This window comes from Ictalurus punctatus, chromosome 18 (assembly GCF_001660625.3).
Source record: "Ictalurus punctatus breed USDA103 chromosome 18, Coco_2.0, whole genome shotgun sequence".
Classification (NCBI taxonomy): domain Eukaryota; kingdom Metazoa; phylum Chordata; class Actinopteri; order Siluriformes; family Ictaluridae; genus Ictalurus; species Ictalurus punctatus.
The window spans coordinates 24,613,812-24,630,034 of record NC_030433.2 but is presented as its reverse complement, the minus strand read 5'-3'; the positions used below and the strand labels follow the sequence as shown (position 1 = coordinate 24,630,034).

At 40.8% G+C, this 16,223-nt stretch overlaps 1 protein-coding gene across 2 annotated transcripts in view; it reads right to left on the bottom strand.

Annotated features, from left to right (window-relative positions):
• The window catches only part of LOC108278798 (glucocorticoid receptor), a 40,996-nt gene extending 25,397 nt beyond the window's left edge, over nt 1–15,599 (bottom strand). Inside the window, exons 1-3 of one of the 2 annotated variants that reach the window (XM_017492397.3) lie at nt 14,639–15,599; nt 14,177–14,221; nt 11,559–12,517 (exon numbers count right to left, since the gene is read on the bottom strand). In XM_017492397.3, the coding sequence (XP_017347886.1) occupies nt 11,559–12,508 (950 nt within the window). In that variant the 5' untranslated portion in view covers nt 12,509–12,517; nt 14,177–14,221; nt 14,639–15,599. The remainder of the gene's footprint in view (nt 1–11,558; nt 12,518–14,176; nt 14,222–14,638) is intronic. The other variant, XM_017492396.3, reaches the window with a different exon arrangement.
• Nucleotides 15,600–16,223: the final 624 nt, after the last annotated feature.

Sequence of the window (16,223 nt, the reverse complement as noted above, 5' to 3'; positions counted from 1 at the left end):
GTGTGATAAATGATGTGACAATACACAAGGCACCGTGGGGAAAATGACCTTTTTAAAAGTTTCATTTTAAACCCAACATTACTGTTTTGCTGACAGTTTATTAGGAAATCTTTATCTCATGCTGCATGCGGTGTATCGTAGAAATGCCCTGAAATATCAGGGTATTGATCATGTGATTTCTGTTACTCCTAGCCCAAGATATTAAACAGATGTTTGTTCAGCAGAGCTAAAACACAGACATTCATGTACGTCTTTGTCATTTGGCTTTCATAACATGTACAACGGGAACTAAGTGAAGGAGTACAGAAAGAAAAGAAAAAAGGCACTTTTTTAAAAAGCTGACATTTGGGAACACGTTGCGTTTTATGAGGCCATGAGGCCTGTTGCTCTGGCAACACGACCAATATCATAATCAGAGATTTCCACCTGGAGCTAGTGGAAATAAAACTCTCGTGGCTAAGCAGAGAATGCCTGAACAGACACCCAAGTCTGATCCGTCTTTCCATCATAATGACGGGTGTCTAAAAAAGATAACTAAATCGCTCACAGCATCTATCACCAGGGACCTGCGCTCTCACTCAGGAGCGGACAAACAAGGCTTTTGTTTTCGTCCTGTACGCCTCCAAGCCGAGGTACACCATCCCATCCCGGCGTCTCCTCACAGACACGACTGCACACCGCTGTACAGCAACACAAACGCTCCAGTAATGGAGTCGATGAGAAACTCATGTCCACTGACAGCAACCTGTGAGTCATGGACATCCAGTGTCACTTACTGCGGAGAAAACTATCCACGTGTAGAAGAGAGATGCCTCGCAAATCTTTTCACATCAGTCTAATCCAGAGCTTCACAACCTTTTGTAACTAAAGCCCCCCAAGATTCCTCTATCACGTGGCACGCCCCCCCACCCAAGCCTCCCCTATCATGTGGCATGCCCCCCACCCCCCAAGCCTCCCCTATCATGTGCCCCCCCAAGCCTCCCTTATCACGTGGCACCCCCCCTCAATCCTCCCCTATCATGTAGCACGCCCCCCCCCCCCCCCCGCCCCCATATTGGAGGAGACCAGGTATAATGATTATATATAATCTATATCAAATCTATCAATATATATAACCTAACCTATAATCTTTTTTTGACAGATAGATAGATAGATTTTTTTTTATTTTGTGTTTTTGTACTTTTTTTTAATTACTTTTCATAACTTTTAGGATTTTTTATGACTTTTATATAACGGACAGGTGAGGAAGATGAATGATGTAAAATGTTTCTGAACACTAGGACTACTCTGAACAAGAGAACTGGGCTGTAATAACGTGGACTATTTTGCATGTAAAACATGTTGCATTATACTCGTCTTGCGTTCTAAAAACATTGGCATGTGAATGATGTAAATTAGGACGAAGGGCGCGTCTCGTTATCCGTGACACTGGTAAATCTCCGGCTCTCGGCCCCTCGCTGAACAGAGCAGACGCAGAGAGAGAGAGAGAGAGAGAGAGAGAGAGAGAGAGAGAGAGAGAGAGAGAGAGAGAGAGAGAGGTGTGAGTGCAGCGGGAAAGCAAGACCTCGCACGTGCAGGACAGTACTGCTGATATTTGGTTTGTCGTTAGGAGCTTTTTGGGGGGGGGGGTCTGAAAAGACGCTAGTTGGGAACACTGGTCTGCACTGACAGCTAGATGAAAGGCAGATAAGCTCCGCCTCTCCCAAGGAAAAAGGAAATAGAGAGGGAGAGGGAATGTGGGGGTTTTTCATTTATGCACATTCTATTTGAAAAGCAATAAAATACACAGAGTACCCAAATGATGCAATGTCTGTGTTTAAAATAAAATAATAAAAATTGTGCCTTCTTTCCAATCTCTCCGCGCCCCCCTGGTTGAGATCCACTGATCTAATTCATTCGAATGGTGAGGCCCCACTCCAAGATTCCCACTCCACCAATTTATATCTAAAGATATATCCAACTCACTATGGAACTATTAGTCTCAGACTACAAAAAGTATGAAAATGAAATGTTCAAAACAAGAAATCAAATCGATCCTTACTATTATTTATAGGGAAATAAATCCTCAGTTAAAAGATCACGACTGTAACCTGTATTATAACTATAAACCTGTATCATTCATATTAAATAATGAAGTACAAGCTTAAAGCAAAGACAACTAAAACCTTACCTTATACATGTGCAGGTGATGGACTTTTAAAGCTAGAAATAACAAAAACATCTCCTGGTTTCAGGATATAAACATCAGATCAGATCAGATCAGAATAAAGATCAGATTTCTGCGTAAGACCTCACTCACTCCGAAGCGCTGCACCACTTTAGATTTGAACAAGAACATCTTCTTTTTTTTAATCCCTATAACCCCATTATTGCTCATAGATCACTCTATACCACATTACAGTAATCCTATTAAATAATGTAAGATTTTATAAAACGTGAAATTATTCAAACGAGAGAGGAATGTTCAACACGGTTAGACACTCAAATAGTACGCTGAATAAATATTACAGCTACTGCTATTAAATGTTTAATATAGAGTTACTGATGTGCTTAATATCACCGAGACGGAAATAAATCCACTCGCTTGCACAGAAATGAGTGGAACTAAGCTAACAAATTTATATGACATTTTTATATTTGAAAGTTTTTCATTTCACGTGAAGTTTTATGACGCAACTACGTAGTCACGTCACCTGAAATTGAGTTCTCATTGCCCCAGTGTGTAGTGAGCCAGGGTCCTTACAAGTGCCCCAACTCATGTATAGGAACCATGGATTCACGACCGAGGGAGCTGATCGAGACACACCCACCCTCAGTACCTCCACATTTCATCTCAAAACCTGCTTGCCTCTGCCAGGAGGTTCAGACGTGGCTTTCAACAAGATGGTGAATGATACATACTTCAAAATCAACACAGAAATGCGTAAAGAGACACAAAGTGAATATTTTGATATTAAAGATCATCTCAGTCTCTGGATTCGAACCTTACTGGAGACCTGAAGATCCCTCTACGAGCGTCTGCAGCCTCGTCAAAAAGGACGCGTCTACAACAGACGCCGTAAGCGTGGCGTGTTGTGTTGCTCTGTTTATATATTCATTTTTGCTCAGTGTAATATCAGGAAGAGTCGCAGTATTTACAGAGGCGTCTGAAGGGTCTTCAGCCTCGTTTCACACACAGACGAAAAGAAAAAAGAAAAAAGGAAACTAAATCGAACTAAAAATAAACATCTGCTCTGCACCACATAGCTCAGCCCTTGCTCATGCAGCCTGCGAGGAATTTCCTTTACACGCACACACAGTATTTATTAATTCAGAACTTCTTCCTTCACAAAAAGTCAAAGATCAGAAGCGGTCCACAACGTTTGGACTCCACCGAACACAAACAAATGAAGGAAAATACTGAGAAATGAGATCAGGGATTTGTAAGAGGTATGTGTATAGTCAGAGGCAAGGCTAGTGTTTCCCACACAGAGAGAAAAAAAAAAGATGTGCCTTCTTTCTAATTTGGCTGTGACACACACACCACACACACACACACACACACACACACACACACAGAGAGAGAGAGAGAGAGAGAGAGAGAGAGAGAGAGAACATAAAAGAGAGAAGAGCAGAACCTAGCAGTTAATTTTTTAGTACAAAACCTACAGCAAAGAATAAAAAAATAGCTGATGCTGCCTGTGATTCGATTCTAAACCGATGAAATTCGCTTTCAACGGATTTTGATAAAATCTGCTCATGCGAGTGGAGACACGGCAGAGGAAATGGCAGCAGCACTCAGGTGAGCTCAGGTGCTTGTGAGCAGAACCTAATTTCACTTCTGGCCTGATGAGGATGGTTGGAAACTAAACAGGGGACTATTAAGGTTAAAAATTATTTTTTTTAAAAACTTGCACAGCTAGCTGGAGTGACGCTGAAGAGACGAGCCGCGAGGAAACGCCCACTAACGAGACCGACATGGCTGGATCGGAAGACGACATGCGGCCTCAGATTCCTGTTCTTGGCTGACAACAGTGAAACCCAAAGTGTTCTTCCAGCTGTTGTACTGTAACTCATCCGCATCGAGCTGGAACACGCCGTGTGTTCTGAGCTGCTTTTCTGCTCACCACAGCAGTAAAGCGTGTTTATTCGCGTCAGCATAGCCTTCCTGTCCGCTCCGGACGTCCTCTCTCATCAACACTGCGTTTCCGCCCGCAGACCTGACGCTCACTGGATGTTTTTTTGTATTTCACACCACTCTGATGTCCGTTGTGAACATCACCTGAACTTCTCGACCTGTATCTGTATGATTTTATGCATTGTGCTGCTGCCGCATGATTGGCTGATTGGATAATTGCATGAATGAACATTTATTACTCGTAGCGTTACTCATCCGAAAGCCTCCGATATTACAAATAATAACGTAACAAACATACGAGCCTCTGCTTTTACAGCAGCGTCCGAGCCATTAGCTGTGTCCATTAGGAACAATCCAGCTTTTCAAGAGGTCAAAACAGGTAACTCCCTCCACAAAATATTGCTGTATTTAGATGCTATTTTCATTTAGTTTTTTTGTTTGTTTGTTTTCTTTTCTCAGCACAGCAGGTCTCTTCTGTTGGGATTTAACATCAATCAGTTTTCCAAATTCTCAGGATTCTGAATCACGGGTCCAAATAAGAAGCACATTCTGTTCACAGGATAGTGCCTTCAAATGTCTTTCAGCCTACGATCACATTATTAAGATTCCTCCTGACCTCTCTGATCTTGCTGAGGTAAACACTGGACCCCTCCCTGCATGCACCTCTGGATGTTTGCTTCACGCCCTTAAAATGGCACGTCCCCAATGACACACTTACTCCAGCCTCTCCCGGTCAAAATTCCTGTAAAATGTTTGGCAGGTGGTGTCACATTTCTTGTCTGTATAACTGTAAAACCGTATACCCCTGTAGTGTAGTGTATTGTACTGTACTGTAAGGAGGATCTGTCGGTCATTCTGTCTGTCATTCAGCTCATTAATCACTTCCTGACTGTGCAGCTCACCTGCAGTGGATATGGGGAAAAGGGTTTTAAAAAGCTGGGAAAATTGGGAATAACTTCTCTTAAGGACTTATATCGTTCTCTTTATATGAGAACGATAAACCGAAGGAGCCATGCAACTTTTAGACTCGTCATAATCAAAACTATTGGCACCCCTCCACTCCTACGGGCGATGACATCACTTAGGTTTCTGAGACTCTAGTCGGAGATATCCTTTTATAATATTTCAACACTTGTGAAATATTCTGCTAAGACTGCCTCATCTTTATCTGGAAAAAAACAAAACAAAAACAAAAACAACCCAGCATTTTGATTTCACAAAATGTCCGAGTAAATATGCTGTTATCTGCTGAAGCCAGCTTTATCTTGTGATAACAACATAAATAAGTCAAGATGATGACTCGCATCTTAATCTCGTGAAATATTTAATTTATCATTACAACATGTTGTTTCAATGGTGTCTAAGATTTATTTCGTAACGAAGTTAACTCTTGCAGTTGAAACTGCTTTCTTCGACACGTTGGTCTATTTTCACTTCGGTTTATGGTTTCGTAAATTACCCACAATGCCTTGAAGGTATATAAAGGTACGTTTCGTGTGTTCATTTAAAAATTAAAAAAAATATATATCTGTCAGAGCAGATGGGGCAGGGTCAAAAATGAAATTAAAGCCAGTGGGATTAGTCATCTCCCAACATCATGGCAAAACAGGATCACACCTGTAATTCTCTCGATAGTGTCATATTGTAGTTTATGAGTTTTAATCAGGTATCGGAAGTCACTGAACCCCAAAATAATGCCTCAGTTTTGCGCACAGTCACAAGCTGTCGGTCCGATCCGTCAGCGAGGAGGTCGGTGTGATGGAGGAGGGATAAAGAGCTGAGAGTACAGTACTGCGAGTGAGCTGACTGTACTGTACAATCACCGTGAATACGTCACATCTATCTGTGATAAACATCATGTTCAAATTATCTGTGAAAACGAACATACTTGGAAATTCACAAGATCTAATTTGTGTAAACAGTTGGGAAGGTTCATGCTGGATTTAGAGGCAGTGAATGATATCTGTTATGAATTTATTCATACCGCTATATTATATTGCTGAATTCTCAAATCTGATTGGCCAGAAGGTGTGCGCTAGTTTCCTATAACAGCTTGGCTCGGACAGTCGTTTTAGCTGTGAAACGGGCGAGAGGTTTATATTATTGTGCTCGTTCTAATACGTTACAGTTTCTACAGCAACAGCTCGTACTCGCAAACCTTTACGGCAGGCGCGCCACGTAGTCTAAGGTGTTCAATAAAGGAAACGTATAATCGATGGTGTGGCGAAGCTTTTTGTTCGGAGATGTTTATTTATCAATTACGGAAGCAAACTTTGCAACGTTTCAAAGTCTTCAGGACAGATTAGTTTAGCCTTTTCAATGACAAGCTGATTTTTTTGAGAAAGAGAGCGAGATAAAGAGAGAGAGAGATAAAGAGAGAGAGACAGAGAGAGAGAGATAAAGAGAGAGAGAGAGAGACAGAGAGAGAGAGAGAGAGAGAGAGAGAGGAAGAGGCTGGTGAGAGAACACTTGCGAATTATGCAAGTGATAACAGAAACTAACTTGGAACTAACTTGTCTCTCTGTCTCTCAGACATTTCTGCTGTTATTAAATCATAATGTTATACAGAAACGTGGGAAATCCAAGCTGATTTAAGTAAAAAGATATTTACTGAACCATCTAACTCTGCACACATTCCTGCCAGAACGTAAAGAGAGTCTTGGGGAGGTTAGTATAGGAAACCTTTCAGGAGCTCTTACTGCCCACCAACACGCCCTTATTAATACAGCGGCTCTGCAGTCCAGCAAATAATAACAGGAAAGACAATACTTCATGACAGAAAGCATCACCTATTATACATTTACAGAGTTTGTTTGTGGTAAATATACAACCCCAATTCCAAAAAAGTTGGGACAGTATGGAGAATGCTAATAAAAACGAGGAGTGATTTGTAAATGTACTTTGACTTGTATTTAAACAAAAACATGTATAAAGACGAGGTGTTTGAAGTTTTATCTAATCAACTGCATGGTTGTTTTTTTTTTTTTTAAGTTAAACGTTTAGTTTGAAATTGATGCATGCAACACGTTCCAAAAAGTTAGTACAGGGGCAATTTAGGACTGATAGCGGTGTGAGAAGTTGAAATAAGAAGGTGATGCGGAACAGGTGAGGCGATCGTCTAATCAGAGTACATAAGGAGCCTCCAGAAAAGGCCGAGTCCTTCAAGAGTGAGGACGGGTCGAGGCTCGCCGATCTGCCAACAGATGCATCAGAGAATAATCCAACACTCTGAGAAGAACGTTCCCCAAAGACAAATCTGTAGGATTTTGGGCGTTTCACCTTCTACATGCACGATATAATTAAAAGATTCCAGGAATCCGGTCAAATCTCGGTGCGTAAAGGGCGGGGCTGAAAACCACTTCTGAATGCGCGTAAAAACCCTCATGAGTCTGTAATGAGATCCTGACATGGGCTCGGGAATACTTTGGTAAACCTCTGTCAGTCGACACCATTCGCCGCTGCATCCACAGATGCAGGTTAAGGCTTTACTATGCAAAGCAGAAGCCGTACATCAACACTGTCCAGAAGATCCGCCCACTTCTCTGGGCTCGGTCTCGTCTGAGATGGACAGTAGCACAGTGGAATCGTTGTTGTCCGACGAGTCGACATTTCAAATAGTTTTTGGACAAAACAGCCGTCGTGTTCTCCGGGGCGAAGAGGAAAAGGACCGTCCGAGCTTTGTATAATAAATGATGTCACATGTGGTACAATTTTCCTACCATAATTAAACTGATGTAAAACTAGAACACTACAGTATAAAACTTTATAGCATGTTATTATTTTTTTGTGACCCGGTCGATTGCGTTAAACCCCGACTCTAAACAAATGTATTCTGTCTGAGATCCCAGACTCATGTAATGAAGTCATATCTAAAGTGAAGTGCAAACAGACATGGTTGTTTATTGTCCCGTTCTCAATGTGTTCATGATATTAACTCATTTAAATCCCGTCTGGTTTCACTGAGCACACACACACACACACACAGCACCACAACTCACACTTCTGTACACTCTCCAATGACGCGAAGACAAAAATTAAAGCAAATCAACGGTTTAGTAAACATGTCTCGTCTAGAAATGACTACTAAACCTCTTCCTGTGACTATTTATTAGAGTATAACTGATATAAACGTGACTCCGATGCACTGAAAAGATTTATTTAAAAAATGCACATCAACCAACTATTCCCTAGTCCTTATTCCCTAGTCCCTATTCCCTAATCCCTATTCCCTAATCCCTAATCCTTATTCCCTAATCCCTATTCCCTAATCCCTATTCCCTAATCCCTAATCCTTATTCCCTAGTCCCTATTCCCTAGTCCTTATTCCCTAATCCCTATTCCCTAATCCCTAATCCTTATTCCCTAATCCCTATTCCCTAATCCCTATTCCCTAATCCTTATTCCCTAGTCCCTATTCCCTAATCCTTATTCCCTAATCCCTATTCCCTAATCCCTATTCCCTAATCCCTAATCCTTATTCCCTAGTCCCTATTCCCTAATCCCTATTCCCTAATCCTTATTCCCTAATCCTTATTCCCTAATCCTGATTCCCTAATCCTTATTCCCTAATCCCTAATCCTTATTCCCTAGTCCCTATTCCCTAATCCTTATTCCCTAATCCCTATTCCCTATTCCCTATTCCCTAATCCCTATTCCCTAATCCTTATTCCCTAATCCTGATTCCCTAATCCTTATTCCCTAATTAAAGTTTAGTGTAAGAATGTTTAATGTTAACACAATTAAACTGCAACTTGGGCTTTTAAAGACCAAACCAATTACACAAATGATGTTTTATTATTTTCTTGTTGTCTTAAGTGTAAAATGCAGTTAGAAATCCCAATCTCTGCGTTATCATGGCAATAAATGAAAGCTCCGTCTCAATGCATGTTTTTGTAGCTATGAATCAACTAGTTATGTAACTTGGATAGATTTAGGCAACATTAAGGCATTTACAGGACATGTGTTACATATACCTGGCCACGCCCCCTTCTTTTCTCTCTTGTTGAGGTCATATCCTTTATACTGCTCTCTCTTTGAGGTCATTTCCTCACATGGGTTTTCATACCACTGCTATGCTGATGACACTAAGCTCCTCCTTTCATTTCCTCCCTAAGACACTCATGCTTCTGCTCGGACCTCAGCATGTCTGGTGAGCATCTCGTCATGGATGGCAGCTCATCACCACAACTAAATCCCAGCAAGACTGAGCTGCTGTACATCCCTCGAGATGCCTCGAGATGCATCCCGATGTCAAGATCTTGTGATCTCAATGTACAGCTCTCAGACCACACCATCTGACAATGCGTGGAGCCTTGGACTAGTCCTGGACAACCAACTAACCTTCTGACCTCACATCGTTAACCTGACTCAATCGTGCTGGTTTCTTCTTTAAAACATCAGGAGAATCAGGAGGCCATTTTTATCCACAGATATGCCATTTAGGTGCTTCTTTATTCCACTGTCATCTCAAGAGTGGATTGCTCCACCTCACTCCTTGCAGGTCTGCCCTGTGTGCTATCTGACCCCTGAAACTGATCCAGAATGCAGCAGGGCAGCCTGTTTTCAACCTCGTTCAACCTCCTTTCTACCTCCTACACAACCCCGTTGCTGCATTCCCTCCACTGCTGTCCCGATGCTTGCCTTCAAAGCCAAAACCTGACCCGCACCTGAAGACACTTTGCGAATCCTGCTCTGAACCACATTCTTTGAGCAGCATGACTTGACCCACCATCCCTCAAGAAACAAAGAAGACATGTGCATCAAGGCTCTTCTCCGTCCTGAAACCCAGGTGGTGGAATGAACTCCTCCAGGCTGAATGTCTGAGTGTGAGTGTGAAGCGCTGAGTCTGCGCTATGTACTTAAATTTAATTTTAAAAAACAACTCAACTTTTTCTCAACATTTTCCGCTTGATAATAGGAAAAAAATATGCTGGATCAGATGTATATATATATATATATATATATATATATATATATATATATATATATATATATAAATTTAGAAGAAGAAGTCTTTATTTGTCATGTATACATTACAGCACATTCAAATTCTTTTTTCACATATCCAAGCTTGTCAGGAAGCAGGGGTCAGAGATAATACAGCGCACCGGGACCAGATATGGTTAAGGACCTTGCTCGAGGGCCCAACAGCGGCAGCTTGAGCACCGGACCTTCTGATCAGTAACTCAGCGCCTTGACCATTGAGCCACCATTGGCCTGAGGGGTCTTCTATACCAGGAGTCGAACCCGGGCCTCCTGGGTGAAAACCAGGACTCTCTAGCAGGCCTTTGAGAAAGGCCCTTAACCCTATCTGCTCCTTCCTAACAAGCTGGGAGATGTAGAACACGTAGTCCTCGTTAGTATAGCGGTCAGCAGCTCTGCCTGTCCGGGGTTTAATTCTCCGATGGGGAGACGCAAATTTGACCCTTATTATATTCACAATGTAAGAGATTTTTGTGTGAAAACTGCGTTTTTGTGCAAGTCGTGTCTTTAGTTAGGTATTAGTTACCTCTATATTTTTTTCAGTGCTTTAAAAAATATATATGTTATAAACCCTAGTATTTTTAAAAGGAAAAAAATATCAGCTGGGCATCGATACTGGGCGATACTTGATTTAGCCAAGATTAGGGTTAGCTAAGATTGTCCGGTGAAATGGTTATGAGAGGTGGCGATAACAAAGATTACACACTGCAAATGTGTAGATATAGACAAATGCTTCAATAATAACAACATGAATAAACAATAACAAATAAGCTTCAATAATAACAACATCCTGCTAAAAGGCACTAATTTGATGACAAATTAATTCACATAATTTGTCAGTAAATGGTCTGCACTTATATAGCGCCTTTTAACCTTACGCAGTTCTCATTCACACACACACACACACACACACACACACACACACACACACACACACACACACATGCCAGGAGCAACGCAGGGTTCAGTGTCTTGCCCAAGAGCACTTCAGCACATGGAGGGAGCAGTTATTGAACCACCAACCCTGCAATTCGAGGACAACCCAATCTACTACCTGAGCCACAGACAGCTTTCTTTTATCAGAGAATATGTGATACTTCCTCCTTTGTGATGTTAACGTTAGTTTTATGGCATGAATGAAGAATATTGAAATATTCTGGTCAATTATAAACAGAAGATGTTTTCTTACATCTGTGCTGTTAATTAAATCGTCCTTTTTTTATTTAATAATACGGATGTTTAGCCTACCGCTTGTACCTTGTAATTAGGCTGCATTTAATCAGTTCTCTCACACACACATACACACAGACATACACACACACACACTCACGTACGCACACACGCACGCACGCACGCGCACGCACGTGCACGCACACACGCACACACACACGCACAAACACACGCACAAACACGTAATAAATAGGAACAGAGCGTAAGCCTATAAGTCTAACAGTCCTACCTGTTGTATGTGTAGGTAGAAGCATCTCCAAATCCATTTCCCTGAATCCAGCCATCACTGCCAGTTGGCAAAGGGGCGTACAAGCCTAATACAGGCTTCTGGTCTGGTAAAGAAGTATTGGCACCGTAGTGGTATGACTGGCTGTCCATGCTCAGATTGACGGACGCTCCATGATGCCCAGCCATCGTCGTCATCTGACAGTAGCCTCTCCTCTCACTTTCATGCTTGATCACACCAGGTGTACACAACTGAATAAAATCTGCATCTTTCTCCGTCTTTATGACAGGAACATTGAGGTTATGTTCCAGAGTCTGCTGTGGATGTGCTTTATCATTGCCGTTAATGTTTTTTCCAGGCAGGACAGGTTTGGTATCTTTCAGCATGCTGCTCTCGACGAGCGGTGTGTCCTCCACTGCCAGGGAAGGGAAAAACGCATCGTCATTTGCCACACAGAACTCGTTGAGGTCTGAAAGAGAGCCAGGTAGCTCCAGACTCTGTAAGATATCCAAGGTGTTCTCTTCTAGCAGTCTGTCATTCCCAGACTCGTCTTTTTCCGTCTGGTCATAGGAGCCAAAGTCATAGTCAGATTTATTCAAAGTGGAAAACTCCTCCATTTTGAATGTGAATGCTTCAGGGGTTCGAAAGCACAACTTGTCGGAACTTGAGGTGCGGTTTAAATCGGCGATGCTCTCGTCCAAAAGAGCCAGGTTATCCTTCAGGTTAAAACCTTCCTTCAGCTGCTGCTGCATCTTGAAGGCTTTAGTGTCTGGCTCTTGAGCGGTGTGTCCCATCGGTAGCTCCCTGTGAGCGTTAACGCTGCTCCGTCCATTCGAGACGTCACTGGAAGAGGAGCTGGTGGGTACGGTGCTCCCTGTGCTTTGCAGCAGGTCTCTCATGGGTTGATCCCCTAAAGATATATTCTTGGCTGGATTATTCAGCCAACAATCCATCTCTACAGGCTGTGAGACACAAAGATATGGTCATTAGTAACTCAAGAACATTTTATACTTAATGTTGCAGATATCACATTTGCATTTATTTGTCAATAATAATAATAATAATAATAATAATAATAATAATAATAATAATAATAATAATAATTATAATAATTCGACTCTCCAACCTGTAAAAGCAAAACAAATCTAACAAAACAAGTAAAAGAACATTTGCGTTTTGCTTGTTCATAAACCGCACAAACAAACAACTTTCTGATCATTTTTAGTGTATTAAAACTATAAATGGTCTCTCAAAGACAAGACGCACTTTATTCAGTAATATAAAAAAGCATCCTGTGGTACGTTTGTGCAGCCAGAGACCCCCTTACAAAGTAAAATACATTCTAAATGACCCGCTTTAAGAACAACATGTACCATCATAACATTTTGTCCATGCTTTCATTCCTGAACATTCGGCTCAGGCAGGTGTACGGTTAAAAGACCGTGCTCTAATCAGACTCTCAACATGATAAACAACACGAAACAACACGATAACCAAATAATAAACATGACATCACTGATACTAGATGTTCATAATCTCAAACTCCTACACGTGATTAAGAAATGAAACAGAAAGTAATAATAATAATAATAATAATAATAATGATAATAATAATGACAATAAAAGAAAAGAAATGAGAAATGAAAAGGGAAGAAATAATAATAATAATAATAATAATAATAATAATAATAATAATAATAATAGTAAAGTCAGTAGCCAAATCCTTCTGGTGAGAATGAGCGTGAGGTGTTTTTTTTTTATGTATTTCTTATAATTAATTTATAACTAATATAATGCATGAATATATCATTCATATATTGGATTACTAATCATATTATATTAATATTAATATCATATCTGTTCACACGTCATAGAGCTTCTCAACACACACACACTACATACATACATACATACATATATATATATATATATAAATAAATAAATGAATATACATATATACACACACACTATATATATATATATATATATATATATATATATATATATATATATATATATATATATATATATATATATACACACACACACACACACACACACACACAGAGTGAGTGAGAGAGAGAGAGAAGCATAAAAAACTTTGTCTGACTTTGTAAAACTAGTTTCAGCTGTTTGTCACTTGTCCTCTGTCCTTGTGCAATATAAGAACTCGTTAACATCTATGAAAGTCCTTAAACTGGACACAGACCGTCTGTGACTGTTAGTGAAGACTTTATAAAGTGTAGAATGTAAAATAATCTGTAATGATGATAAAATAAGGTACAGAATTACTGCAACCTGTTGGCTGTGCAGAGCTACTGCAGTCCAAACCCTGCTGAACAAGGAGGAGAAAGACTACAGACCAGATGAATCCGAAATATAGTTTATAACTCTCTAAACTCCCTGCTGTGTGGAGCACAGGTCAGACAGGTCACAGCCTGGGTGCAGAGCTGACATTTAACACAGCAGATTAATAATCTGGGTTACATCTCAACTCTGACGGGTGTCATGAAGTTGTTGTTGTTGTTGTTGTTGTTGTTGTTTTATCAGAAAAATGAAAGAGAAACAGGAAAAAAGAACACTGAAATACTGAAAAGGAAAGAAAAGCGTTTTGTTCTTACCTGCAGCAAATATTCACCAAGTGACCGAGTTCATTCCAGTTTATCCTGAGTAACAAAAACAAACAAACAAAAAAAACAATTACATTTGATTTTTTTTTTTAAATCGACTTCTCTGTCTTCTTTAATTCTGTCACGACGAGTTGCGTCTTTACTTCCCCCGCATGTTAGAGTCGAGTCCACACACACACACTCACACACACACTCACACACACACACACACGCTGGAAATCTAGCTTTGCGATCAAAACGTTTAAATCGGGTTAAAATCTGACATTAATCTAATCCGTTAATTGCGCCTAGATTAGACTGAATGCGCTCAGCTCTACAGGCGGTTAGGTGTGGTGTTAAAACTGCGGAATGACCAACATTACATAAGCGGGGTGTCAGCTGGATAGATTAGATACAAAACCAGAGAGACAGACAGACAGACAGAGAGACAGACAGACAGACAGACAGACTCACATCTAAAGCCGTGGTGTTGGCAGTGAACGCCTCCACAAACCCTACACAAACACTCCGGCTGTCCAAGTGTTTAAAGCGGGCACAAAACTCATGCCCATGTCATCAGATCAGACGTGTCGTCTGTTTCTCTCTCTGCTGGATCAGATATCAGATTGGATGCAAAATTCCACAAAGATAGAGTCCGTTATGTAAAACCCTGCAGCTGGATACTCAACAACTGGAGTCTAAAACTATAACTACAGCCTGGGGGGCAGTTCTTATTTATTTACATTTTTCACTTCATCAAACAGCGGGTCGGAATCCTCTCGTTCGGTCCTGTTGTTGTTGTTGTTGTTGTTTGTTAAAGTTTCAGTTTAAAAAATGAATAAAAAGTTGCGCAGGAGAGCCTGGAGGTAAATGGCGCAGTTGTGTGCGGGAGATGATGAACGGGGCGAAGTGCACGCGCGGACGGAAGAGAAGCAGCGAAGCCAAACCAAAAGCTCTCTCTCTATTCAACACGACACCGCAAAGCTAAAGTCGGGTTAAGGTCATGCCCCCTGACGTCATGAGCAATAAAATCCTCCGCGCAAACCCTGCGCCACAAAATAATAACAATATTAAAGAATTAATAAGAAGAATAAGAAGAATTAAACTGCACGCACAGCAAAGACTTTGAACAGAGCGCCGAACGCGCATGCGCAGTAAACCCCGTCCTCCTGGTGTGTGTGTGTTTTTTGTTTGTTTGGTTTTTTTTCACGGCTGTAGTTCTATTTATTTATCTCTTTATTTCCGTGACAAGAAGGTGGATAAGGTGTCCCGATCCGGAGATGAAACTCCGCGACGGTGTTTGTCCTGATGTCCCTTACGGCTGTGATGAAGTTTGTGAGATCTGAAATGATCTGAATGACTTGTCCGTGTCAGAGCAGAGTTATTTATAGAACAAGTTCCTATCCAGTAGATCTGGGGAGAACTTCTAACTCAGTGCAGGAGAACCCTGGAGCTCCCAGGAACCGTTGGGTTTATATTGGACATTCGAGCTTCTCTCTTCCATTTCTCAAGGAATAAACACACAAACAGGACAAAGTGTGTATTTAAAAAAAAAAACAAAAAACTCTGGAGTGGGGAGAGAACCAAGTACAACTGAGTACATGTGTTTAATTGTCTCCCTTTAAATCCAGGGGAAGCCAAGAGTTTCTGAAACGCAGGTCATCAGAGCTTTATAGTAATGGAGTCAGTAAGGGACCGTGTAAAAAGTGCAAGACCTGGGCAACCGTGTAAGGTTCTACTAAGATTATAGACGTCTACGTCACAGGATATCTCACTTATTGCAGAGTTAGGATACAGTATGGATTCCGTATTTGTTTTTTTTGTTTTTTTATAGCATATATTTTATTAATGATTGTTAATTATATACATTTTTATTACACATCGAACCCAGGTTTAGTCTTAGCAACTACAGCAAAATGCTGTTTTTACTGCAAAAAAAAAAAAAAAAAATTCTGTAAACAAATAGAAATGAAATTCATTTTTTTATGATTCACATTATATTATACTCCGTTCTTCTTATCAAAGACGCCTCTATTTTGAAACTAAAGTAACACTCTTC